The sequence below is a fragment of the Acomys minous genome (assembly GCF_964271855.1).
Source record: "Acomys minous genome assembly, chromosome: 11".
NCBI classification, from domain to species: domain Eukaryota; kingdom Metazoa; phylum Chordata; class Mammalia; order Rodentia; family Muridae; genus Acomys; species Acomys minous.
In genome coordinates this window covers 94229184-94255203 of record NC_140492.1, presented here as the reverse complement: position 1 = coordinate 94255203, position 26020 = coordinate 94229184, and the positions used below count along the sequence as shown (strand labels likewise).

At 46.4% G+C, this 26020-nt stretch overlaps 1 protein-coding gene across 20 annotated transcripts in view; it reads right to left on the bottom strand.

Annotated features, from left to right (window-relative positions):
• Nucleotides 1-3567: 3567 nt before the first annotated feature.
• Nucleotides 3568-26020, bottom strand: part of MAST4 (microtubule associated serine/threonine kinase family member 4) — a 617295-nt gene continuing 594842 nt past the window's right edge. For all 20 annotated transcript variants that reach the window (XM_084800734.1, XM_084800722.1, XM_084800737.1 and 17 more), the window contains 5 exons: nucleotides 24310-24539; nucleotides 23477-23599; nucleotides 13338-13474; nucleotides 10348-10529; nucleotides 3568-10043 (listed from right to left, as the gene is read on the bottom strand). In XM_084800734.1, coding sequence (XP_084656860.1) covers nucleotides 6148-10043; nucleotides 10348-10529; nucleotides 13338-13474; nucleotides 23477-23599; nucleotides 24310-24539 — 4568 coding nt within the window. In that variant the 3' untranslated portion in view covers nucleotides 3568-6147. The remainder of the gene's footprint in view (nucleotides 10044-10347; nucleotides 10530-13337; nucleotides 13475-23476; nucleotides 23600-24309; nucleotides 24540-26020) is intronic.

The window sequence follows — 26020 nt, the reverse complement described above, 5'->3', positions numbered from 1 at the left end:
TCCCCCCCCCCCGCCCCCACACCTTTGCCGCCCCCTCCCAGGAGGTCACATAGCTTGGTACCTAGGTTAAACTTCCTCTCCCCTTATAAGGTCTTGTCCTGCAGCATCTGGAATTCCTCCTTATGCAGCTAAGACATCCCCAGTGCCCTGGCCCTGGCCAATGATGTACAGGCACCCCATAAAGGTTTAAGTAGCCTTTGTTCCCTCCTATTACATGAGCTGTTTCCTGAGACTCTGTTCTGGGCATGCTCACAGCACCCTGAGGTCTCTTCAGCTCCTGACTGTTCCCGCCTCTCTTCCCCTTCTCAGGATCCATCGGCTGAAGAGCCTTACAGAGGACCCAGATTTATTTCCCAGCACCCATATCATGTGATTCTGTGTGTCTGTAACTTTAGCTCCAGAGGATAAGGTTGGAGAGATGGCTCAGGTGGTTGAGTACTCAGTGCTATTGCACAGTAAAATGGCACAACTGGATTCTAGAATCCATCATTAGAGATTCACTAAGAACAATGCATTGAGGGCGAGAAAGACTATATAGTCCTCAGCTTGTTAGAGAAATACTATCGCTTCAATTATTCAACTATAATTACATTCTAAAAAAAAAGTGTGTGTGTGTGGGGTGGATATTGCAGAGATGGCTCAGTGGTCAAGAGCACTTGCTGCTCTTGTTATAGGAACCTGGGTTGAGTTCCCAGCACCCCACATGGTAGCTCACATCTGTCTCATCTAACTGTAGTTCTAGGGAATCTGATAGCTTCCTTTGGACTCCATGGGCACCAGACATGCAAACTAGGTGTGTACGTGTATGCCTGTGCATGCAAACTCACACACACACACCTTTTAAAATCCCAAATAGTATTGCGTAGATGCTAAACACGTAACACAGGAATTCCATCCCTGTGTCTAGACTCGCAGGAGCATGACAGTCCAGGGTCTGCCTTTCAACCACCTCTTTAATTTAGCTCAGTCTGGACCAGAGTAAGCATCTCTTTGTCTCTCTGAAGTGTTATAGTCTCACTAGAAACTGGCTGAATAACAACCATTGCTGTGGCTACTTCTGGCTCGGAAACTGCATATGCTTAATAGTCTCTGGAGGTTTTCCTTCAGGGGGAAACTAAGCTTTTCTTCATAGCATGGCATCAAGTACCAGTAAAGCAATCATCTCCATAATGGTCTGTTAAAGCTATGCATCTCAGCAGGAAGAATTATGTTATGCAAGCAACAGAACCGCCATGATTCTGATCCTTTTCATATAATAATTTTGCAAAGAAGAAGGTGGAAGAAAGACCTGGCTGGAGATAGAGGGCAAGTAAATGTGTGTTGCCAGTCAGAGTACAGAAGGGCAAATCCTAGGCCTGCAAATCCTTGAGGTTAGGCTGCCTCTTAACCTCTGTCTTCTGGGTCCTGGTTTCCTAATGGCCACCATGAGGCAGCACAACAACTCAAGGACACACAGATTGAATATGATTTGCATCTAGTATATACTGTGGTACTTGGTGGTGATGATGTCGCAAAATGGTTGGCATTATGAACATTTCTTCTTCAATTCAGTTAAAGAAATATTATTCCCTGTGTATGTGGTTGTTGAAGAAGGAGGAGGAGGAAGAAGAGGAGGAGGAGAAGGAGGAGGAAGAGGAGGACAGATATACAGAGAGCGTGGATCTCACAGAGATCCACATAGAGAAAATGGAAACTTCCTAGATAATGAGATAGTGCAGTGAATCCCATAGGCTGCTGGGACAGGCTTTTCCGGGTACTGAGCAAAGCATGTTTACTAGTTGGGGCTATGTATGCTGCTATTGTTGGAAGTGATTAAAGCAGGAAGCTGAGCCCCTAGTATGGCAGCACTGCAGTAAAACTTGGAGAAAGGCAGCAAGGACACTGGGAATGCCACCCTCAGAGGGGATTAATGTGGATCTCTTGGGCTGGGTTTGTTTTCACAAGGTTGGACTTTTATATAAAAAAGAACAAGACTGGACCCCGAGTCTCTCTGGCTTTCCACCTTGCTCTATGATCTCTCTGTAACTTTTTCTACCATCACGAAGCCCTGGCCAGAGTTGGAAGAAATGGAACAAGCCAATTCTGGGCTCCCAGCTCTACAACTGTGAACTAAATAAAGCTTTTTTTTTCTTAAATATAAAGTACCAGGCACAAGCTGGGTGCTGCGGCCTATGCTTGTAATCCCAGCACTCAGGGAGGCAGAGGCAGGAAGATCTCTCTGGGTCCAAGGCCAGCCTGGTGTACAAAGTGAGTCCAGAACAGACAATGCTACACAGAGAAACCCTGTCTCAAAAATAAAATAAAGTAAAACAAAATAAAATAAAATAATAAAATAAAATAAATAAAAGTACTGGGCACCAAGAACTTTCTGAAAACAACACAAAACGTCCTAAAAGACTGAGAAAGAATGTTTAAGGAGTTGGGCTCAATGGCTCTGGGAGGTTTTTTAAATATGTAAAGTGGAGGCTGTAACATACTTTGTGTGTTTAAGGAAAAAAATTATCATTGGGGACATTTCAAGGACAGAATAGAAGGTAAGAGCAGAAACAAGGAAGCATACAAAGCATCTGAGTTACTCAGTGGAGAAACTATGACAGTCAAAACTAAAGCTGCCCCGTGCAGGACACAAGGGTAGTCACAGCACAGCATATACTAGAGTGTGAAACTGCTCGGAGAGGTACTGTTTTGTTTTACCAAAGAGAAAAGTAATTTAGATAGAAACTGAGGTGATCAGAGAAAAGTGGGGAATACAACATGGTTTGAGGGAAGGAAGGAACATTGAAGAACGGGAAGGCACGTGTTTGGATTGTTGTTTATGGGTGTTCACGGGGGTATACATGTGCGAGTAGGGAAATGAGCAGGGAAAATAGTCTGATTGGAATTTAAAAAGGAGATGTGTAGGAGACACTGGTCATAGGAGGGGCGTGGTCCGCCTAAGTGATGTTGGGAAGTGGCCTTTGCACTTAGCCTGGTGCCCCTCCCTCAAAGCAATGTGGGCAGTCTGTGGGAAGCCACATCCTGGCAGTGAGAGTGACATGAGGGAGGACTGAAAACCATGAAGTGTAGATGTGAAAGTGACAGGAGGACTGGAAACTAGCAAGTGTAGATCCTTCTTTAGGCCAGCAAGGAAGGGAGCAGGGCAAGGGGGCTTCTGAAATTGGAGGTGATCGTGGTGAAGACTGAGATCTTGGAAGAACATGAGGCGTCAGGGGAGTTGTGACCTCTTTGCTGGGAAGGAAGTGAGCATGGGTGTGCACCTTGGTACAGTCTGAACAGAAGGCTTGGGGCAAAACAAAACAGTAGGAAAAAGCTAGAGTATTTTCCCTTGAACAGACTATTTGTGTAGGGCAAAATGGAAGTAGGCAAACCATTCCACTCACCAAAACAAAGAAAGAAAGAAAGAAACAAAGAAGGAAAGAAAGAAACAAAGAAAGAAACAAAGTAACAAAGAAACCAAACCAAACCAAACAAAGTAAAGCCCATTCATACAGAACATGAATGATCATCTGTAATATTTCAGAAGACTGCATGTATATGTGCACATGTGGGAAAAAAAACACACCAGTCATCTTTCATGCTAAATTTTTATTCAATGTTATGCAACTGCATAAGTATAAATATTTGTTCAATATACAACAATTATGACATTCATGGGAGGGGGGGGTTTCTGAGAGAAAATAAGACTGCAAACACTTTATTGCACAGACCCTAACAAACTGAAGCTGGAAAGTCTACAACTGGGAGTCCTACCGAGGGGGCACATCTTAACAACCACACGGAGACTGACCAAAGAGAACACGGGAGAAATTCTACCAGCTGGCTGGGGAGATTTCACAACAACAAACAGTTATCACATGTATGCAACCTTAAGTAACTCTTTTACTCATCCAAAATGCAAAAAAAAAAAAAAAAAAAAAAACATATTTGGCAAAAATGATAATACACTATACAAAATATACATAAAAATATCCTTTGTAAACAAGCAGCTAGTTGTGCTTTAAAGAAAACCGGACAGTTAAAAAGCAAAGGCTGTAAACCATGAACTACCTCCTGGACAGACCCTGTCCTGATGTCTGAGTGGGTAAGGATTGGACTATTAGATCTGTCAACCAGATGTGCATTATAAGCTTTGAGACCATCATTGAGACCCATTTGAGTTCTTGTTAAAAAAAAAAAGAAAACAAAACCAAAACCCATTTGTTTGTTCTACAGTTTCACAATGAGGTGATGGGGTGTGACTAGAATTGTATGGGGGTTGGGAGATGGGGGGGGGGGGTGAAGAAGTTATTCCTTTTTCCACTGCCAACTGGCTTTGCAGCACAGGGCAACCTAGCCGTCAGTGAGGAGAAGCCTTTGTTTCTGGAGTGCTAACAACCTTCCTGCGTGATTTACAATCCACAGGGCTGTGCTCATGTCAATGATCTTAGGGTGTGCAGACAACAAGACACCCCCAAGGGGGTCTGGTGCTCGATTCATTATTCATCTGTAATTTTTTTTTTCCCCTCTTATAGAACAAAGTCTTGCTAAGGATCCCAAGCATCTTAGAAAAAAAATGTATCTGCACTGTGTCTTAGTCAGCAAGTGCCATCTTGGAATTCAAAACAAGCCAGAAAAACCCAAAACCAAAACCAAACCAAACCAAACCAAACCAAACCAAAAAACCCCCAAAACCAACAAAAAAACCCTGCGACAACAGAAAGTAACCAGAAAAACTCTCGGCACTAAAATGACAAAATTCTACATCTTTCATGGTATACAAAATTTAAATAAGGCTTAGCAAAAGTAAAAAGGATGCTCACATTCAAGCACCAAATAGCTCCAGACTCTTTGTTACAAAATGCTCTTTATTAATAACAGTATTTTTTTGCATACAAATAAAGAGACTGTGTTATGAAATGTACGGAGCTACTCGATGCACTGGAAATGAATGTGAAACTCAGGAACTTGCTAAAAACAGCAAGCTTCTTCTACAACATAAGGCCCCAGCTATGTATTAAAATGTATCTGATGTCCTGATTAGTCTTTAATATATATGCTATGATGCCAAAATCCACCTCCCCCCCCTCCTTTTTCCTCAACCAAAGCAACTTTAAAACCTCTTCTGATGCCTAATGCCTAATCGCTCCACCTAAGTGCTAGCGGATTGGTGTGCAACCAGTGATTTTCCTGTTTCCTCACGGGCAGGGCTGGTAGAGCACCTGCCGCAGACGTGTGCTTCTTGGACCTCACAGCATAAAGGCCTGAGGGTAAGAGCTTGGAAAAGGAAGGGAAGCAAGCAAGGAAGCTGACCTACACTGTGTTTCTAGTCCCTGTGTGCCCTCAGGTGAACATTAGACATATAACCCCGAGACAAGGACAATTGCCTTTTGGGCCACTTGGACCTGAGGGTCAAAAATGGCCCCTAGAAGGACTGTCAAATAGATGCCCGGCTCCACTGTCCTGGCCACTCCTAGTGGAGGGGTCCGAATGCAGCAGCTCAGAAAGGCAGGTAGCCAGTCAGTACAATCAGAGATCCTGGTTAAATAGACACACAAAAACTCCCCATCTACTGTGCTTCCTTACATCTTTTAACTCTACTTCTACAAATGGAGCCTTGAAACTCTTCTCAAACCACAGACCAAAACACACGTGGGTGGATGTGTACATACGCAGTTATGGGTGGGTTTTCTATTTAATACACACACACCCAGCTCTGACCACTTTGTTTCATTACCACATTACGGCTAAGCAGTGAAACAAATATCTTCACTTGGAAAAGCTTTCAGTCAACAAGGCGGTCAGCAGCAAGGTACACATTCTATATCCCGGAACCAAACACATGGCTACGTATGTACAGAGAGACTCTCTTCCTCACCAACACACCGCTGGAAAGGGCACAGTTGGTAGAAACACTATCTGGCAACAGTTTTACCGGTTTACAACTGGGAAGGCATCTGGAAGAAAGTTCCCTTTTTTTTTTTTTTTTTTTTTCTGTCTCTCCTCCTCTTTTTTCTCCTCCTCAGTCAGCCTCTGAACTAGGCTTGGGGCTTGGAGGATGCTCCCATACAGTGCTGCTGGTTTGTAAGGGTGGCGAAGACCCAATTGCAGCTGAGCTCAGGCTGGGTCTCACAACCCTGCCATTCAAGGCTGCGCGCGCCTACACACACATTAGGAGGCTTTTTTGTGAGGGCTGCTCCGCAAGCTTTCCTTGCCCCTCCTCTGCCGAACCACGAAGTCTTTCTCTGAGGAAAGAGGGAGGGCGCGGTCCGTGCTTGGGGCTGGGGGTGCTCTGGTCACCTCCCTACCCACGTTCTGTTTCCTGGCTTGGGGAGGCTGGGCAAGCTCTCTCCCTTTCTGATCTCCCGTGGCAGCAGTTACTGACTGTGCCCTGTCTCGGTGGCCCGCTGTGCTGGGAGCCTGGGGATCCGAGAAGTGTGACTCCAGGACAGAGTTGGACAGGCGGAAAGAGGGAAGAGAGTCACTCTTTGTCATTTGGCTTCGACCATCTCCCCCAGATTGGGACTTCCTGTGGTCCCTGCTGCTGGGGGCTGGGGATTCTGAGGTGGCCCCCATATCCTTGGCAGCTGAGGGGCTGCTGGCTGCAGTGACCTCTCGCACTCCAGGCTGGGCCTCAGGAAAGCTGGCTGAGTAGCTCAGAGACTTTTCTGGGGGCGCAGCTGAGCGGAGAGAACTCTGCACAGTGGCCGAGGGTGACCTTTTCATACCGCTGGGCTTGCCTGACTCAGCCAGCGGCTTCTGGGGACCTGGACCTTTCCCCTTGGACTCTGAGACGCCCTTCCCCATACCCATGGCTGGCCTCTCTGGGCCTTTGAGACGGGTGTCGCCATGCTGGAGGGAAGGGCCGGCTTCCAGCTTGTAGCCCTCTGGAGTGGGAACATAAAGTGCTTCTGTGCCTTTCTTCCCTTCTGACTTCCGGTCCCCAGGGGTAGCAGGCTGACTTGGATTTTTGTCTGTCTGTCGGGACAGGGCAGGGCAGTCTTTCACAGTGGATGGTTTGGGATGTTTTGGAGACACGTTTTGCTTTTCACCAGCGGCGAGCAGCTTTTGGCCTACTGCTTCGCTGGGCCCTGGATGTCCTTGTCTGAGGGGATGCTTGGGCATCTCCGGGACACACCCTTCACTGGTGGGTTTCAGTTTAGCATCTAGAGGACTCTCTTCAGCGTGGAGTGTGATAGTGACCGTGACCCTACCTTCTCCCTGCCCAGGCACATCGCTTGTTTTGCCCCGGGTGGCCAGGATGGCAGGGAACGTGTCCAATGGATCCTTGCTGCCACCTTTCCCCTCTCTGGTGGAACCGCCACCAAGGGGTTGGGCGACAGGCTCCTTGCCTTTTGCAGGCCCCCCTGTGCTCAGCTTCTGTGAGGAGGGGGACCTGTCTGGGTGCTTAGCCTTTGAGGGGCTGGGGTCAGGGCCAGGCCGGGACTTATGGTTACTGCAGTCACTGTGCCCAGCACTGGTGGTGGCAGTGACGGTGGTGGTGGCAGTAGCAGATTGGGGAGTGTCCTGGAGGCTGGTGCTTGGTTCTGCAGCAGCAGGCTTGGTCCCCAGCTCCTTGTTAAAAGTGTGGTTTGGGGGACTGCAGTGCTGCCAAGCTGCTGAATTGGTCAGCTCTTTGGTGGACAGGGGTTGTTGAGGGCCGTTGCCTCCGAGCCTTTTCGGGGCCTGTTCTCTCCTGTCGGGTTCTTTAGAAGCCTGTTTCTGCAAAGAGGGGACAGAGGAGAGTTTTTCATGCTTCTCACCCTCAATTCCTGATGGTTGAGGAGGGTGCCTGGTGGCAGGAACCTGAGGCTTGGGCTCTGTGCCTTTTCTTGCCCTGCCTACCTCCTTTTCATTCAGAAGCACAGCTGAGTGTAAGAAGTCCTCCCTGGCCAGGGACTTCGCTTCACCTTGGCCATCTCTGTGGTTGGTGTTTGCACAAGCCCACGCTTTCTCAGTAGTCTGGGTCTGCATGTAGCAATCAGGATGGGTCCTTCCCCCAGAAGGGATGCTTTTAGAATTGTCACCGGCTTTTCCAGTCTCTGCGGGACACAGCTTCACACGGGGACCTCTGTGTCCATCATCCGTCATGGCAGACCACTCACTTTTCACCTTTTCAGACGGTTCCTTCAGACATGGCTTCTCCTTTGAGGGGGTCCCTTCCGATGGGAGTGGAGTACGCGCACACAGCTTGGGTGGGTCGGCGCTGTGTACGGTCTGCCCTGGGCCAGGGAGGACCTTGGTGTCAGAGGGACGGTCTTGGTGTTTAGTGGGACCACCCTCTTTGTGCTGGAGGTTGCTCTCTGTGACAGTTGCTGTGGTCCTAGCAGGAGGATCAATGACCTTCCTGTCCTGCTTTGACTTTGGTTCTGGCCCAGGAGCTGCCAGAGAGTCCTGGAGACCCCAGCTTGGGGGCAGAAACCGGGGCTCCAGCAGGTAAGACTTATTCATCTTTAAGCTTGCTGAGGAGGGCTCTCTCAGGCTAGTGGAGTCACCCTTTTTCCCACTGCTACTGGGAAGAGTCGGCGGCACTGACGGTGCCACGCTGACATCTGGGCTGGGGCTCTGGGCAGGCTCAGGGGAAGGCAGCTGTGTTTTGGAGGCATGAGGTCCAGACAGGAGAGCGATGTCCAGGGTGCCCTCGATCGGCTTCAGGCATGAAACTGACCTGCCCTCCAGCTTATATTCTGAGGGGCTCTTCCTGACAGGGGACTCAGGAACAATTAAGCCTGGTTTCTCCCCTCCACTCTCTATCCGGCCAGCTAAGGCTTTGAGAGGAACAAAGGAAACAGTACCTATCTGAGGTGTGTGGGTACTGTTGATGAATGCCCGGCTCTCCGACGCTGGCAAGATCTCTTGTTGGCCAGCCATGGGCCGCACAGGGTTCCCGGGCAGGCATTCATGGGTGCTAGATGTCACCTTGGGTTTCAGGGGGGCACAGTGGCTGTCATCTTTGTCGTCCAGTGACATCTTCTTTCGGAGGTAATCAATATTGGCCAGCTTGCTGTCTAATTTCTCACTTCGGAGGAGCTCTTTGCCCTTCTCCGTGTGTTCAGCCTTTCCAGAAGTGGGCCTATCCGGGACGTGACATGCACTGTCATGGAGGATGCTAGAAGCTGAGGCCCGTTTCAAGTCACTCAGAGATTGGCTGTGATCCCCTGGTACCAGGCAGCATGCTGCCCCATCCGAGGTCACCCCCTCGCTAGCCCGCACACTGGCTTGCTTATGAAGAGTATCCTTCAGCAGGCTGCCCACGGAAGAGGACTCGGCTGTGGTGGTTTCAAAATGGCCTGACCTGTCTAACCCCTTGGGATATGCTTTCTTCTCTCTTTCCTCCAGCTTGAAGAGAGCGTAGCATTCTGACTCACCACCAAGGCTATGTGGTTTCTGGTGGGGCTCGTGTTTCTCCTCTGGTTTCTTCACTACAACCTTGGCTTTCAGCTTGTCTCGGTCCAGGTCATCCACAGACTCTTGCCTGCCCAGCTTCCGGGACACCGGGCGTTTCAGACAGCCTTGCTCCACTGGCCTGGCCCGACTGAGGGAAGGGGCATCACATACATTCTCCTCCAGGCTCTGCAGTGTCACCTCCCTCTGACCCTGCTCCCGCTGTACCTCCTCTTGTGTCACCTCCAGGCTGTGCTTGCGGGAGCACAGGTGCTTCTTGTCGCTGCTATAGGAGGGTGACAGCTTTTCCTCAGACTGCACTCGCTTCAGCAGTGGGGAGCGGGGCGGCTCTGCACTCTTTGGTCTCACGATATGTCTGACAATCGTCGGGGGGGAGTGCATCTTGCTAGGAAAGGCTTGGGTGATCTTGGCATTGCCCAGTGAGTGCCCCAATAATGGGGACGGTGAACGCTGAGGTGAGGTAGGCTGGGGAGTCGGAGAGGGTGTCCTGGCCAGCGGGGAGAGTGGGATGCTGCCAGCCGACTTTCGCCTTCCAGACCGGTACCGCTGCCCACTGAGTTTGGGGGCCAGGCCATGGAGGGTGCTGGGCCGGATGTGCCCTGAGCCTGCTGGTGAATTGGGGGCACTTGAACTTGGGGAGCTGCTCTGGGAGGAATTTGTACCTGTGGGGTGGAAAACATGGGACTGTAAGCAACCACAAGTCCTCCCGTTTCTTCCTACACTTACATCCCATCCTGATCTGGGGAAGGTCAACTCCTAGTCTCAGAAATTCACAGAAGGCTTCACACACATGCCTCCCCACAGCCAGACTCCTGGCTTTATTCCGATGGTCAGAAGGGCCCCTAGGTGAGTCCTCTTTGTTAGTGCTGTGTGTCATGTGGCAACTCAGCCTGCTTTCCCCAGCCTTGTCTGGCCCCTGCCTTCCTTTTCCACTCTAGGGCTGTCCAGGCTGGAAGATCTACTCACCGGATGGGAAGTCAGGGGTAGACCGATAGCTGGGAGTTGGAGATCGTGGGGACAAGCTGTGAGTCGGGGACCCCGGGAGGCTCTCTCCAGATGACAGCGACCGGTTCAGGCAGGAGAAACTTCGGCTGGTGTGGAGCAGAGGAGAAGGCTGTTTGGCTAGCTTCTTGAAGAGAGACCTCCTCCTGAGCAGAGACAGGGGCACAAGGATCAGAACCTACTTAGAACTATCCTTGTGGGGGGCTGGAGAGATGGCTCAGCGGTTCAGAGCACTGACTTGCTCTTCCAGAGGTCCTGAGTTCCCCAGCACCCACATGGTGGCTCACAACCATCTATAATGTGATCTGATGCATACTGTATACATAATAAATACATCTTTTTAAAAAAAATCCCTGTGATAGCTACAGTCTTCAGTGCCACCGCTGTCACACAGTGACATGACAGCCGACCTACTAAATGGTAGCACGCCATTTCTGTACTGACAACTTTCTCATGGATTGGGAAACTGACAGCAGGACCCATGAAGAATCTCTTAAATCCAGACAGCAAGAAACAGTAAAGTAAGAAAGTTATAAAATATTCAAACCCTTTGCTTTTGAAGATGTATCTTATGTATTGGTAAGACTTAGTCAAAGGTAAGAGCTTTTCTTCCAAAGACTTAGTATAGACTTTCTTTATGGAAAGAGGTTCTGGGCAAAGCTTTTATTTGTAAAGGAGAGGACCACTGTGCTTGTTCCACTGTGGAGTTTTAAATATGCCCCACACGGTGTATGCTTGGAAGGAAAACATGGAGCAAGGTGAACCTGAGGCTGTTGTATCAGTGGGCAGCAGCTACAAATGTGCAGTCAGTGTTAAGAGAGCGTATGATAAAAAAAAAAATGTATAGATGCCCAAGGCTTATCAGTGCAATCACTGCACACAGCTCTGTTATCACAGATGCCTACGCCAGTCCTGGTAGGCTTAAACAGATAGCTGCCATAATGCAAAACATTAAATCATTTTTTTCCCCTGTGTAGCTTGAAGACGCATGGAAATATAAAGTGCCCCCCCCTCCAAAAACCCAGAGTGATCCTAGAAGTTGTATAAAAGGAAAACAAATGTAATGTAGGATAATACAGGAGAGGAGGGGGCTGGAGAGATGGCTCGGAAGTTAAGAGCATTCACTGGCTGTTATTCTTCCAGAGGGGCCAAATTTGGTTCCCAGCACCCACATGGTGGGTCACAATCATCTCTAACTTTAGTTCCTGGGACCTGCTACCTTCTGGCCTCTCCGAGCACTAGGCAAGTACATCGTCCATACATCCACATGCATACAAAGAATGCAGCTGTCTCTGTAAACCTGTGAAGAAGCACCCTGCTCTCTTCTCAGCCTGTTACTACTTCCATCTCTATAGTGTACATAACTTTCTATAATTCATGCGCTTACACAGTTACTTTAGTTTGTTTGTTTTTTTTTTTTTTTTCAGGCCTGGGGCTTATCTGTTGATACCCAACCATGAAAAATGAAAAGCTAAGCAGGAGGGGTGGTCCTGTCATCCCCCGTATATTGGAAAGCTGAGGCAGAAGATGCCGAGTTCAAGGCCTGTCTAGGCTACAGAATGAATTTAAACAGAGAGACTGAGTGAATTCAAGGCCAGCCTGGGAAACCGGGACTCTGTCTTAAAAGAAAACAATAGCAAAAAGCAAAGAGAAGATGAAGGATGTTGCTCAGTGGTAAAACATGTGCTCATGTGCACGAGGCCCAGGTCTAACCGCCAGTACTTAAAATAGTAACAAAATAACATAATTATAGCAAATAATAACCAAATGAGCCAAAGAGCTCCAAAACATCACCATAGAATTAAGCTCATAAAGTTACCTCTGCCTTCTAACCCACAGCCCCCTAAGCCTCTGTCCTGCCCCTGCCAGGCTCTATACTGCTTTCCTGCCAGCATAACTTTGTTTTTCCTGGAGTTAATAAAGCTCTTTTGTTAGATCATTTCTTTTTACATTTCTATCCAAAGTCTTAGTGTGATGAGACTCTCATGTTCAAAGGAACAAAGGATCATGATTGTCAGCTCCTAGGAGCCATACCCACACTGGAAGGAAATAGCCCTTCCCAGAACATGGGCTCGCACATGCGTCAGTGTGTACAACCCACTTCCAGTGTTTCCTTGTCTGCCACTGTGCGACACCTCATTAGATTTCAGTCAGTGAGAGCTCTTTTATTTCCAGGCTCATTTGAAAGGCTTAAAGATGTGGGTGTTCGCTGGGTGCGGTGGTGGCGCACACCTGGGATCCCAGCACTCAGGGAGGGAGAGGCAGGCAGGTCTCTGTGAGTTCGAGGCCAGCCTGATCTACAAAGCGAGTCAACGACAGCCAAGGCTTCGAGAGAAACCCTGTCAAAAACAAAAACAAACTGAAACAAAAAGATGTGGGTGTTTTTGTTTGTTTTTTATAGACGACATTAAAAAACAGACCTCCCTGATCACATAAAGGATATTTTAAGTGCATTATTTCATTTGGAAGACTGCCTGACGGTCATGGGTGTCAAATCTAACTCTCCCGACATGACATCCAAAGGCTTACACAAACACAACAGCATCCGAGAGAAACAAAAATACAGTAGAGCTGGTGAGGTGGCGCAGCAAGTAATGGCACATTCCACACAAACATGACCCGTCAATCCCCTGAGCCAATGGGGGAAAGCGAGAACTAGCTCCCAAAAGTTATCTTCTGCTGTCTGGCACTGTGGCACATGTGTACCTACTTACACATATACACAGAAACCAGCGAAGGACTTTTCATGTTGTCCACGCAATCTCTTTATAGCGAGAGCAAGTGACACTTTCTGCTATATACATAATGTCATTGAACTTGATTGTCTGTGAACCGTGGCATAACATTTCTCATACACAGAGAAACATTCCTTCCTCGTATGTATTTGATAAGGAAAATGTTTTACACAACACAGGTGGATGCCAGCCTTTCAAAAGAAGGCTGAGCCAACTTACCTTTCTAGGCTTTCTTTCTTCTTCGACTTCTTGCTCCGTCTCACCATCCGGCTCTTGTAACTGTTTCTCCGTGCTGGCCCCGTTTTGATTGATGTGTTTTCAAATGGGGTGGTGGTGATTGACACCTTATTCCCACTCTACAGAAGAAGAAGAAGAAGAAGAAGAAGAAGAAGAAGAAGAAGAAGAAGAAGAAGAAGAAGAAGAAGAAAGATGAGGTCATATTAAAAAGAGTTCTGTGAAGAAGCCAGATCAGTACTAAGAGATTCAAAGACAAGTAAAAATATAGGTGTCCCCTCTACTGCTACATAATGCCCGGATCCACGTCCTGTCAATCCAAAGGGATAGAAGGCAGAGTAACAAGTGTCTTTAGTGAGTGTGTTGAGGGTGGGAGTCAAGTCTTTGAGTCAAATCCAAATTCAGTAGAGCTGCTTGCCCTACCAAGGCTTCTCATACACTGTACTGGCTACCAGGAAGGACACTGCCATCTCCCAGAGCTCAGCAGAGGAGCAATTGAGAGTTCGCAAAGCCTTTAGCACCAAGTGTGACACGCAGAAAGGGCTCTATAAATAACATCTATCTTCATCCATATGTATTAATATGAGTGTGCCCAGTAGCTGTCTGGTCTTGCTTGATATATTTCCCTTCTTTCTCTGTTTCATGTTTTCCTTTGACCTAGAAATCACAGGGTGACAAAAACTGAATTAGACTTTTATTTGTAATGATGTTAGAAAGGTTCCTCTCTTGTCATAAAACCTGTCAGCTTGCAGAGCTGGGAAGTGTGTGCCAGCCCGTGGGGAAAGCTCTCTAACCAGGTCGTGCACGGTGACATAATTCCTCGTGGGTTTCTGTGTCCTTTCACGTCAGCGGGGGACAAGGCTTGCTAGGCAGGTCTGAGTGATGAAGGTGAGCATGGCGTCAACAGCCAGGCATAGGGGTGCCGGGTCAGGTGGTGTCCACAATCTCTTCTTGAGTTACATAGTAGCCAGAGGGTAAATACATTCTTTCAAAGTCAGAGGTGGCTGTGGTAAACTTGAAAGGATAAGAAGTCCAAGAAGGAGGGTTTTTTTTTTTAAACGCGAGGACGGTTACCCGGAAGCTAAGCTCTAAGCTACCCTGAACAATGGGAAGATAACAGCAGTGGGAACCAAGACTGGGAAAAGCCTCGCTGATAACTACCTTCTTTTTCCCTAGCGGGAAGTACCTACGCTATTATAAGAAGAAAATGGCAAAGCTAGGTAAAAGAAAAAGCATTAGGATCTCCTCTGGGCTACAACTGGTAATATTCCAGTTTTAATTGTTGAGAAGGATAGGTGACAATCGGACCTAGGGCCTTGGAGCATGCTAAGCAAGCACCCTGGCATTAAACTGCAAACCTGCATCATTCCTAGCCCGTACTGGTATACTTGCACATGTATATGCACATCTTGCGAATAATTTCAATATTATATTTGCAGCTTTCTATTTTCATTTCACACATCTGAAAACCTCTCGTCAAACATTCTCTAGGGTGATGCTTTGCATTGGCTGCCTACTGCTATCTCTCCACTCTTTTACTGATTTTTAGTTCTATGAACTGATGGTCCATCAGTTATTTACTTTTCTTTAGGGCAGTGGTTAGCTTTCCTAGCACTATAACCCTTTAATATAGTTCCTTGTGTTGTTATGTGGACCCCCAACCATAAAATTATTTCATTGCTACTTCATAAGTGTAATTTGCTATTGTTATGAGTCTAATGTAAATACATGATATGCAGGATATCTTATGTGTGATCCCAAGGGGGTTGTGACCCACAGTTGTGAAACACTGCTTTAGGAACCCCCCCTTTTTTTTCATTGTTTTACCTCTAGTTTCGTATTGAAAAGACAGGGTGTTTTTTTAAAATTCTCTTCATAGTTCTTTATATACCATTTTATAAGTATAATATCACACCTAATAACAGATTTTTAGAAAATATTTTAGGCAGATGGGAGTCTGAATCCCAAGAGAAAGGTAAGTTATGTGCCTTACATGCATATGCATGACTTTAAAACTTTGCATTTACTTCAATGGTAGAGATGGTCCTTCTATTTCTTTTTCATTTTAAAATGGAAAATTCATTATTAGAGATTTTTGGAAGGAGGTCTTCAAAAATTGAATAAACACATAATAATATGATGGCATCAGCCTCTTACCAGCCCCCCCCCCCCCCCCACGAAGCATGGATGGGACAACAGAGTGGCTGGGACTATCTTTCACTGGTGTTCTTATCCACTTCCCGACATGGAGCGCACACACACCTCCGTACAACCACTAGGGCTCTCTTATCCCATAAGCCACTGCGCCTGTATTCAAATGCATCTCAGCAGTGCCTTTTTTTTTTTTTTTAAGGCAGAGTCTAACACTGTGGTGTAGGTTGGCTCAGGATTGACAGTGTTGCCCACATCAGCCTCAAACTGGTGGAAGCCCTTCCTCTCCAGCCCCTAGAGGGCAAGGACTATTCGCTGTATACCATCACACCTGGTCAGACTTTTATTTCTTTGTAAGAGGCTAACAATGCCACCTGGTGTCTTAAAAATACAATTTAGTTTTAAAGCCATTTCCACGTCAAATCTTTATTTTTTTATAATCAAGACCTGAGGGCTGGGTCACTACTCATGAGGTGAGAAAGGACTGTCGGCATTGGACGATAGATAATGATTCTCGTTCTCACGTCATCACGGTAAATGGAACCATCAAAGACTGGCTACTCCGTCCCTCGTCCACCGCCAGCGCTCCTCCTTCCCAGCCTGCTCCATGTGGGCAGTAGGTGGCTGGTCCCCTCTACCTCACCAATGACCGGCGCAGTGCGTGGCTTGTGCTCATCACGGTCAGCGGTCAGCAAAACAGTCACATGCGATATGGAGCATGCGCAGATGCGCAGAGCTTGCTCACCGAGAAATGAAGGAGGCATAAGCATGATAATACTGTGTAAGATAAATCTGACACAAATCACGAGTGTTTCGCATCAGAAGGTGGAGAGGAGCCTGGCTCCCTGACTCAGCACATCACAAGGCTCTGAACAAATGCCTCCTTCAACAGAAACTAAACCTACTTTATTTTTGTTGTTTCTGCATATGACTTTTCAAAAGTCAGTTTGACTGACTGATATACACACACAGAAGACGGCCCCTGTAATAAGAAATACACAAGATGTATCATGCAAATATTAGTGAGAAACATGAGGAGAAATGGTTAAGTGGAAAAAAAAAATATTGGGTGCTGTTTGTGAAGCCTGCCACCTAGTGGATCCACCTAGCTACAGCAAGCGCTACAAGGAAGCGCTCCTCTGGGATGACTTTGAAAAACAGTAGCAGCAACAACAGAAATGCACTTGGCAAGCGGACTGCTAGGTGCCCAGTTAATTCACGTTTACTTGTAGCTTCTCTTCATGATTAGTGCACAGTGGGAGGGAAATGTTCTTGAGCGGGCTGAACTGAGTACAATAGCTGGTGTCAGGGTATCAAGGTCTCGGGCGGGCTTTGCCAGTTTGCTAGCTGGCTTTCGGTGGATGCTCAGAGTACCTCATGATCCTTAAGACCCAACCACCCCACATCTGCATTTCAACTCCTTGCCTGGACTATATCCCAAAGCCACTTTCCACACACTAAATATCCTGCACCGATTAACCGGCAGCTCTCTCGCGTACTTCCGGTGCACGCTCGGAAAGAGCCGCCTTTCTTCGGAACTTCTTCGTGTTTTACAGCCTGTTCCTTAGGCTTAGCACTTTGATTATAGCCTCGCGCTGCCAGTCCTTCCTGCTGTGAGCATTAGACTTATGAAAGTACTGGTAATTAAAGGCATGTGTTAGAGCAGTGTGTGGTAGGCGCTGAAAGCACAGCCTCTGAGTCACACTGACTGGAGAGAAACCATCTTCCTAGCAGATGGTTGTGGCTGCCTTGGGCATGTCTCTCTACTTTGGTCTGTGTGTCTGGAAAATTCTGGAAAATGGGGACACTTCTGTTTGCAGCATCTACCTCGGAGAATTATTGAGGGTTACATGAGTTTGTGTACAACAGAGCAGAGCCTGGCAGGTGCCAAGTATTCTCGCTTCATTAGCTATATATGTGATTGTGTGTGTGTGTGTGTGTGTGTGTGTGTGTGTGTGTGTGTGTGTAATTGTGTACGCATGTGAGGTCAGAAGACATCCTTGGGCTGGCTTTTCTCTGGTGTTGTCTACCTTGTTTTTGGATCCACAATCTGGACCTCACCGAGTAGGCTAACCTGGCTGGCCAGCAAATCCAAAGATGCTCCTGGTCTCTGCTACCCCAGTGGTCAGCTCACAGGTGCCCCTGAACCCAGATTCCCACGGTTCTAGAGCAGGGGTTCTCAACCTGTGGGTTGTGACCCCTTTGGGGGGGGTGTGACATATCAGATATCCTGCATATCAGATATTTATACTATGATTCATAATATTAGCAAAATTCTGTTATGAAGCAGATGAAACAATTTTATGGTTGGGGAGTCACCACCACACGAGGAACTGTATTAAAAGGTCTCAGCATTAGGAAGGTTGAGAAGCACCAATCTAGAGAATTAAACTCCTGCTTGTGAGGGAAGTATTTTAACAACTGAACTATAACCTCCGCTCCCCACAAGCTATTTTTCTGTGTCGCAGGATAAATACTCTTGCCCAAAGCTCTGGATGTATCAGGGTCTCAACAAGTCTGGAGGGGTGACAGTCATACTACCTGGTTGTCCCTGATCCATCACTGACAACCTCCCTAGCTGGTGTACATGGAAAGCAGATGCCTGAAGCAAGCGCTGGAGAGGCCTAGAGATTCCCTTATGCACCGAGGACTGAAACAAAGCAGCCTGGCTGAATGGCAAAGTTTCCTATCGGCAGAGGGTCAGCCTGACACGCTATCATTCGAGCAAGGGCTGGAGCGGGGGTAATGTGGTCTCCACCTGTGACCAAAGGGTAAAGAAAGACCATGATGTTCTTTTTAGAAAGATCGATGCTGTCCTGTGATCAAGCTGTCCTGGAAGGGAAGGTATGAGGGAGGGGAACGGTGGCCATGATCACTGCTCACCACTCCCCCTCCCCCACCATGAGTCTTCCACAGCCAAGTCTACTTCAAAACCGTAAGGGAAAATGAGACTACGCATGTAGCAGTGGAGTGTAAGAAAATGCTTTCCGTGTTCTTGGTCCAAAAGACAGGTACACGTGTGGTTCATGGTTTTCCACACGTCTACATCCAGCCCTAAGGATGCCAGGGAGATGCTGGAAAGACTTAGCAAGTATAAAGGTCATGGGGATGAGAATGAAGAATACTAAACAGAGCTGCCACCCCAGTGAGAAGCCGGCCATGGATTATAGAAGCCCACTGCCCATGTTGTCACTTTATAGTCTTCGTTCAAGAATCGCTGGTTAAATTTGGAAGAAAGCTGAAAGACCAAACAGCTCACTGGGGTGATAATTAAATCCCTTACACCCTCTTTGTTTCATTAGAGTAGCTACTGCTCTTGAGCGCTTCCCTTATGAAGCAGAGGCAGAATCTACTGCCTGTATGGGTGACAGAGGGTGCTAAAGGCGTGGGACGCTCCACGGTGCTTGCATCCTTTCAGTAGCCCACAGCCACTGTACCCGGTGATAGAACTGTAGGTTGTAGGAGCTGATCAAGGTCCCTAGGTGAGCTAAAAACTTCACACAGAGGACCAGCTGGTTCCATAAGACATTTCTAAAAACCACTGTGTGTGGGGGGGTTGGGGGTGGAGGTGGAGGGGGCGGGGGTTGTCACAGACATGAGGATAAGTCACAGAGGCTCTGCTTGACAAAGACAGAGGCCTCTGACTGTCCGGCATCATCACTGGACATCCAGAACAGCTGTTGAGGGTTGGCTTGACAAAGTTCCAAAGATCTCCAGCTGATCACCACTACCCTTAAATATTATGTATGGTACAGCTGTAATTTTGTCTAAAAAAATCTGCCTTTTTTTTCTCCTAAAATTTATCTTTTCTCTTTATTTCTGAGCCCTAATAAAAATCATACAGGGAAGACTTTTTTCCCACAGAGAATGCTGAAAGAGGGCGTCTGGTCAAAGGCCTTGAGACAATGAGAGAGTTTTTTTTTTTTTTTTTTTTTTTGTTTTTTTTTTTTGTTTTGACTATGAGCACCCAAGCAGAAACTTCATGAAAGAAAGTTAAGACCTTGGCCCTGGTTAGATACTGTTACATGTAGAAAGGTTTTTTTTTTTTTTTAGAATCTGCTTTGAGAACAATAGAAGGTGTGCTTGGAATGTCATGCTTTGCAGATATTTTACAATAAAGGACCTCTTGGTAGTTAGCCGAGACGTAGATAGCACACCTACTGGTTTGGGACTGGGAGTAAGTCAAGTTTTTTCTTTATTAGAGAACATTTAGCTCAAGCTATGTTGCTATGACAATCTGGTAAACACAATGGTTTTAGCCTGGGGAAATTTATGATTAAACTTTCCTGAGTATTGTTTAAGAAGTAATAATCAGGTTATGCTGACCATTGCTTGGAAATTTATTGATTTTTGCTGTATACTTTATACAGAACTTTTTGTATTTCCTTGTTAGACTGTTCTCTTGCTTTGTGGATTCTTTGAATGCCCCATTGATTGTAAAAGATGAGAAAAATCATGACATAATCTGTAATGAAAAGAACTGAGCTTCACTTTAAATAAAATACTGGGGTTGGCCCAAGGAGAAAGGCAAGCAAGTAAAAGACACGAGAGACTAAGCCAGAGTGAGAAGGAAAAGCAAGGGAGAGATAGAAAAAATGGAAAATAACAAGCAAGAAAAGAGATAGATAGATGGGGAACAGAAGCAAGAAGAGAGAAAGATGGGTGACAACAAGACAGAAAAGTGAGGGTAACAGCAAGGAGTCAGACAGAAAACAAACAAGACAGAGACGGAGACAGATAGATAGAAAATAAAAGTTCTCCCGAGCTTTAAGACCTTCAGTTTTGTACTGCATATGCCTGAGTCTCCAAGTATTTCTTTTTCCTTCGTTCCTCAGCCTCTCCTCAATAACTAGTTCCTCTAGCTAGTTGTTTCTCTAGCTAGTTGTTCAACCACGGTTGGTTTCCCTTAACCAGATGTTCAGTGTCTGCTCGACTCTCCCTACCATGGATCCACCTCTCTTCTCTCCTCTTCGCTGTTCCCGGAGCTGGTCTGTGGGAGCAGCAGGTGCGTGGGGGTGGGGGAGTGGGGAGATGGAACAGTACTACATATCCAGTCTCACAGAAGTGAGAAGAGAGGATTGCAAATCCAGAATCACATTAAGGTACATAATAACTTCAGCTTATTTTTTCTTTTTCCATAAACATCTGTATGCTATGAAATAAACTCAGGCTGAGGTAGGAGCTATTTTGCATATAACATACTATGGTTATAAAGAATAATGTGTGTGTACATATATATATATATATATAATACAAGTGTATATATTCTATAAATATACATATGTATTTATATATTACTATGTATATATTACTATACCGGTTAGTTGGGATTTTTAATCAACATGACACAAACTAGGGTAATCTAGGAAGAGGAACTCTCAACTGAGAAATTATCCCCATCTGATTGGCCTGTGGGAGATTTCCTTGATTACTTACTGTTGTGGGAGGGCCTAGTAGGGACAGTGCTACATGTTGGCAGATGGTCTTGGGGTGTATAAGACTGAAGGCTGAGGAAGCTGAGAAACACAAGATAACCGGCAGTGTTCCTCCATGGCCTCTGTTTCAGTCGCTGCTTCTGGGTTCCCACTCTTAAATCTCCTCACGATAGACCTTAAGCTCTAAGCTGAAATAAACACCTGCATCGCCAAGGAGCTTTGATCATGGTCTTTATCACAGCAATAGGAAGCAAACTAAGACAATTGGAAAATTACCATCTATAACTTATTCTTTTAGCTTGCTGGGCGGTGGCGGTGCATGTCTTTAATCTCAGCACTATAGGATGCAAAAGCAGGTGGATCTCTATGAGTTTGAGGCTAGCCTGGTTTGCAGAGCGAGTTCCAGGACACCCAGGGCTACACAGAGAAACCTTGTCTTGAAAAACCAATAACAATTTCTGTAGCTTAAAAAACATCATCGAGGCACCAGTAGGATGGATGGCAACTACGAATTATTCTCCAGCTCCAAAGGTCACAGGGCCAAGGAACCTTGAAGATAGTGAACGCCATCGCCTGCTGCTCTCAACAGTCTCCAGAAAATGGGAAGATATAGGAAGAGCTCTCCACAGTCTTCATTTCGAGCTCTCATCCACAAGACTGAGGACCACAGGGTCACAGACTGTGGCTGACGTGGCTATTGAGACTCAGCAGTCTGTGTTCCTTCTTGACGTTAGTCTGAGGTGGTCTAAGAAAGTTTCAGGTGCCTTTCACAGCACAGGAGTTTATCTGAGAGATCTCAAAAGTCCATAGTTCTGCTCAGCCTCCATCTTTGGGATGCTTACTCAGGGATGCTATCCTACTCAGGGATGCTATCCCACCCTAGCTAGTTAGAGGATTTAAAAGAGAACTAAAGCACTCAGATGTGAAGTAGCTGTGATCTTGTCCTCTTGTTGTCACATTGGGACATAAAGGAGAATGCCCTGGTTTATTTTAACTCTATAAACTTACTGAGCCCTAAATAAATAAGTCTTATTTATTTTTAATTTAATTTAATTTTGGCTTTTTGAGAGAGGGTTTCTCTGTGTAGCCTTGGCTTTCCTGGACTCGCTTTGTAGACCAGGCTGACCTCAAATCACAGAGACCCGCCTGCCTCTGCCTCTCAGAGGGCTGGGATTACAGGTGTGCGCCACCAGGCCCCGCTCAATGCCAATTTTTAAATAATACAGTGAATCAACGAAGCTAAATAATTTTCTTATCTATTAGCTCACCCTGGACCTGAGGATGCAGAAGACTACTGCTTCTGGACCCTGGACCAGATTCTAAGTCCTTAGAAAAGTGTTCCCTGTACAAGCCTGGGGAATCACAGAGAAGGGAGGAAGTAAGGCGTTTAAATGCATGTTTTTGAAGGACTTGCATTCCTACTCTTCTTTGCGTAGCGCCTTCAGATTCCTCACTTTCTTTCAAGTTCCATGTCAGTGTCGCTCCCATGGCATGCCTCTCCCTACACAGAATGCTCTCTCCCAAAAGCACAATGTTCCCCTCTATGTCTCAGCCTGGGATAATTAGGATTTTTAATTTTTTAAAAATTTTTTATATACGTGTCCTCTAGTCTCTGAGCACACAGAGCGTCCCTTAGTCCCTCTATCAACAATATTTACGAGGTCTCAAATGTTATTTAAACCTAGGGGTTTACAGCAGCATGCACGTATCCTCTGTCTCCCTGATGCTTTACTTGATGCTCAGATCTCTCTGGCTGGTCATGGAGTAACAGGTCATCCAAAAGTTGTATAAAAAGGGACTATGATTCTCATTCCAGATAGAGCAGACTTTTTCCCGAAAAAAAAATTTTTTTCAATCAAATTCAAGTTCAGCTACCATTGTCTCTTTGACTTTATATTATTCTAGTGTTAGCACGAGGCAAATCAAGAATCGCCAAAGACCCGCCTGAGAGGATTAATGTGCACGCTGCTTTCGGTTTATCTCCCTGCTCTCCGGGATCTGATGCCACAGGCTCCACTTGATGCTCCTTTTAAGTAGGAACTGATCCCTGTGGGAATTTAACTTAGATCTATGTACGAGGAGGGAGAGGAGCCTCATAATTGCCATAAGGACTACTCTTCCACTTGCCATTCAGAGCACGTGTAAACATGTCTAAAGTTCCATCCTTAAAAGGAGTGCCAACTCTTAAAACCTTCACATCCGCCTTAGCCTCCTCCTATACTCGAACATCATCTACGGAAGTTCACCCTCAGGACCGGTGAGTCCCAAATGGAACCTACTCGGAGAGGCATATAAACAAAGAGGGTTCGTGTTCTGTAGGGTGGGCAGTGAGAAGCAGGCATAGGGGATAAGAATGGAGGTTCAAGGACATCTTTTTTCCCAGCATGAAACCGGAGCGGTCCTCATGGCTCTGCCTCATGTTAGGCTTCTGACCACTGCATCCCTCCCTTCCGGTGGTGGAACTGCCTTCTGGGACACGCCACAGAGACTGATCCCACGGGGCCGCCTCCACATGGCCAGGACATAGGAAAACAGTACCTTCAGCAGGAGCTCTATGACTTCTGTGTGGACGAGACCGTGCACCGGCTCCCCATTGATGTGCGTGATGAGATCCCCAGCCTTCAGTCCCGCCTGGGATGCGGGACTTCCTTCTTCTACATTCTGTAGCCCAAGAGGAGAGTATATATTCATAAGCAGACAAATGACAACCCCAACATCCATTGTTTCTTCTCCCAGGAGGTTCAGAGTCACCTTTGTGAATGGCCCTAAGCTCCTAACCGGAACTCAAAAAGGCATGGCTCCTGTCCTGATATTGTTCTGAAATAGGGTAATTCTAATGTATCCTTAAAGAAGATCCCAAGTGAGCAAGAATACAATTTGTGAAAAACAAAGCAATGGGGGGCGGGGCCGGGGGGGGGCGGGGAAAGGAAATGCAAGATGGCTCCAGAGTTAAGAGCATCCTCTTGCAGAGGCTCTGACTTTGGTTCCCAGAACCCTATGGTAGTTGGATCACAACGGTCTCTTAACTCTAGCTCTCGGTTATGAAACATGTCTGGCCTTGGTGAGCAATTGTACTCAGACATACCCATAATTAAGGCATACACAGAGGATGGTCTTTATGTTCGCCAGTTTGGTACCGAAGGATGGGCAAGCAATTAAAGAAACTGAGCAGAATTCGGCAAAATGACCAGTTTGGGTTATACTCAATTCTACCACAGAAACAGAGAAAAGGTCACTAACAGGAAAAGAAAGTAGGCCCCAAGTAATCACAGAAACAGAAAACACATCAGCGTCAATTCCGCTTCAGCTAACAGTGTGCGCGCCGGGCCTTTTGCAAAGGAGAGCTGGCAAGACTGACGCTCCGCTCTTACCCAGATGATGTGGTGCACCGTGTAGATGTCACTGTCCCCCACGTACACGCGAATGGCTCGGATGGTAAAGCCGTAGTTCTTCCCTGAACTGTGGATCACAATGGGCTGGTGGGGGCTGGCAGACGCTGCAGAAGAGTCTCGGCTCGGAGAGGAATCCCGTGAGGAAGAAGGGTCTGAAGACAGGGAGTGTGGGGACATTGGACTTCCCAAGGGAGACACGGCAAACATATCTGCAACAAAGGAGCCATCATCAAAGTGGATCCGGGCCCCAGCCACCCTTCCCACACGGAGCCCCACCACAAACAGGAAAACAAAGAGTGATCATAAAACAAATCTGTTTCTACCGGCAAAGTGATAATGAATGCAGAAAATGCTTATATTGGTAACTAGCATGTATGCAAAACTCAAGCCTGTTGAGGGGGCATCAAAAGGGTTTCTGATTTAACCAATACCCTAAAATTCAGAATTTTTAGTTTTGCTATACCAAGAGTTTTTCTTGTTGTGCTGTCTCTAAATTAGTTCAGTGAAATAAGTAGTTTATCGATGTCTGTATCTAGAGTGCATCTTTATAAGAGCAGACTAAGTATACAATGAGAGATATTATTCTCCAAGTTGTATAGTAAACAATTTAACACTACTCTCCAAACACACATGGCCAGGAAAGCGATGACCAATTACCAGCTACTTTTTGTAGGGTTAGTGAGCTAGTACTTGTTAATGTATTTATTTTCTTCTTTCTTTCTTTCTTTCTTTCTTTCTTTCTTTCTTTCTTTCTTTCTTTCGTTTTCGAGACAGGGTTTCTCTGTGTAGCCTTGACTGTCTTGGACTCACTCTGTAGAGCAGGGTGGCCTCAAACTCACAGAGATCCACCTGTCTCTGCCTCCCAAGTGCTGGGTTTAAAGGCGTGCACCACCACACCCGGCTTGTTAACATATTTCAAATTGAGAATCTTAGCTAGAAAAGAAATGACTACAGTTACAACTGTTCCTCTTTACATAGTAGATTCATAGACTCATGTTTCTTCAAGGGTAGGGAAGGTCAGATACGTGCTAAGAGCAAATCAGCTCTCGTTCCCAAATACCATCTCTACTCTGTTTCAGAAGCAAACATCTGTTTTTGAGTTCTTTGTATTCCCCAGGCTAAAACCTAAGCCCCAATGTAATGGTATTCAGAGGAATATTTGGAAAATAATTAGATCACGAGGGCCCTGCCTCTGATGAAGGCATTAGTGTGTTTCTAGGAGAGGCCTGAGAACCTTTAAGATATGCCATCTTTGTGGAACAAGATGCCAAATCTGCCTTAACTACGGGCATCTCAGCCATGAACAACAGATTCTATTGTTTATAACTTATCCTTAAGGTGTTAAAAATATTATAGCAGCCTGAGAAAATTAAGATGCAAGCTCACTCTATGTGACTGTATGTGGATCTTAACTAGTCATGAAACTCTGTGTGTGTGTGTGTGTGTTCTGAGAAGACACAATCATCTACAGAGCATGCTGAGGCTTGAATGTGATCTTGGTTGCAACAAGGTGCCCCGTGCTACTGGAGACTCACAAGACCCCGCGTGGTCAATAGTAAACTGAAAGCATCCACACTACATGTGTTCTAGGTACTGTGCTATCCAGACAAGAGCAAAGCTAAGTGTATTACTCCGAGTGTTCTCTCACTCTGGTTCCACGTGCCACATTGATTCTCTTTACCAGCACTTT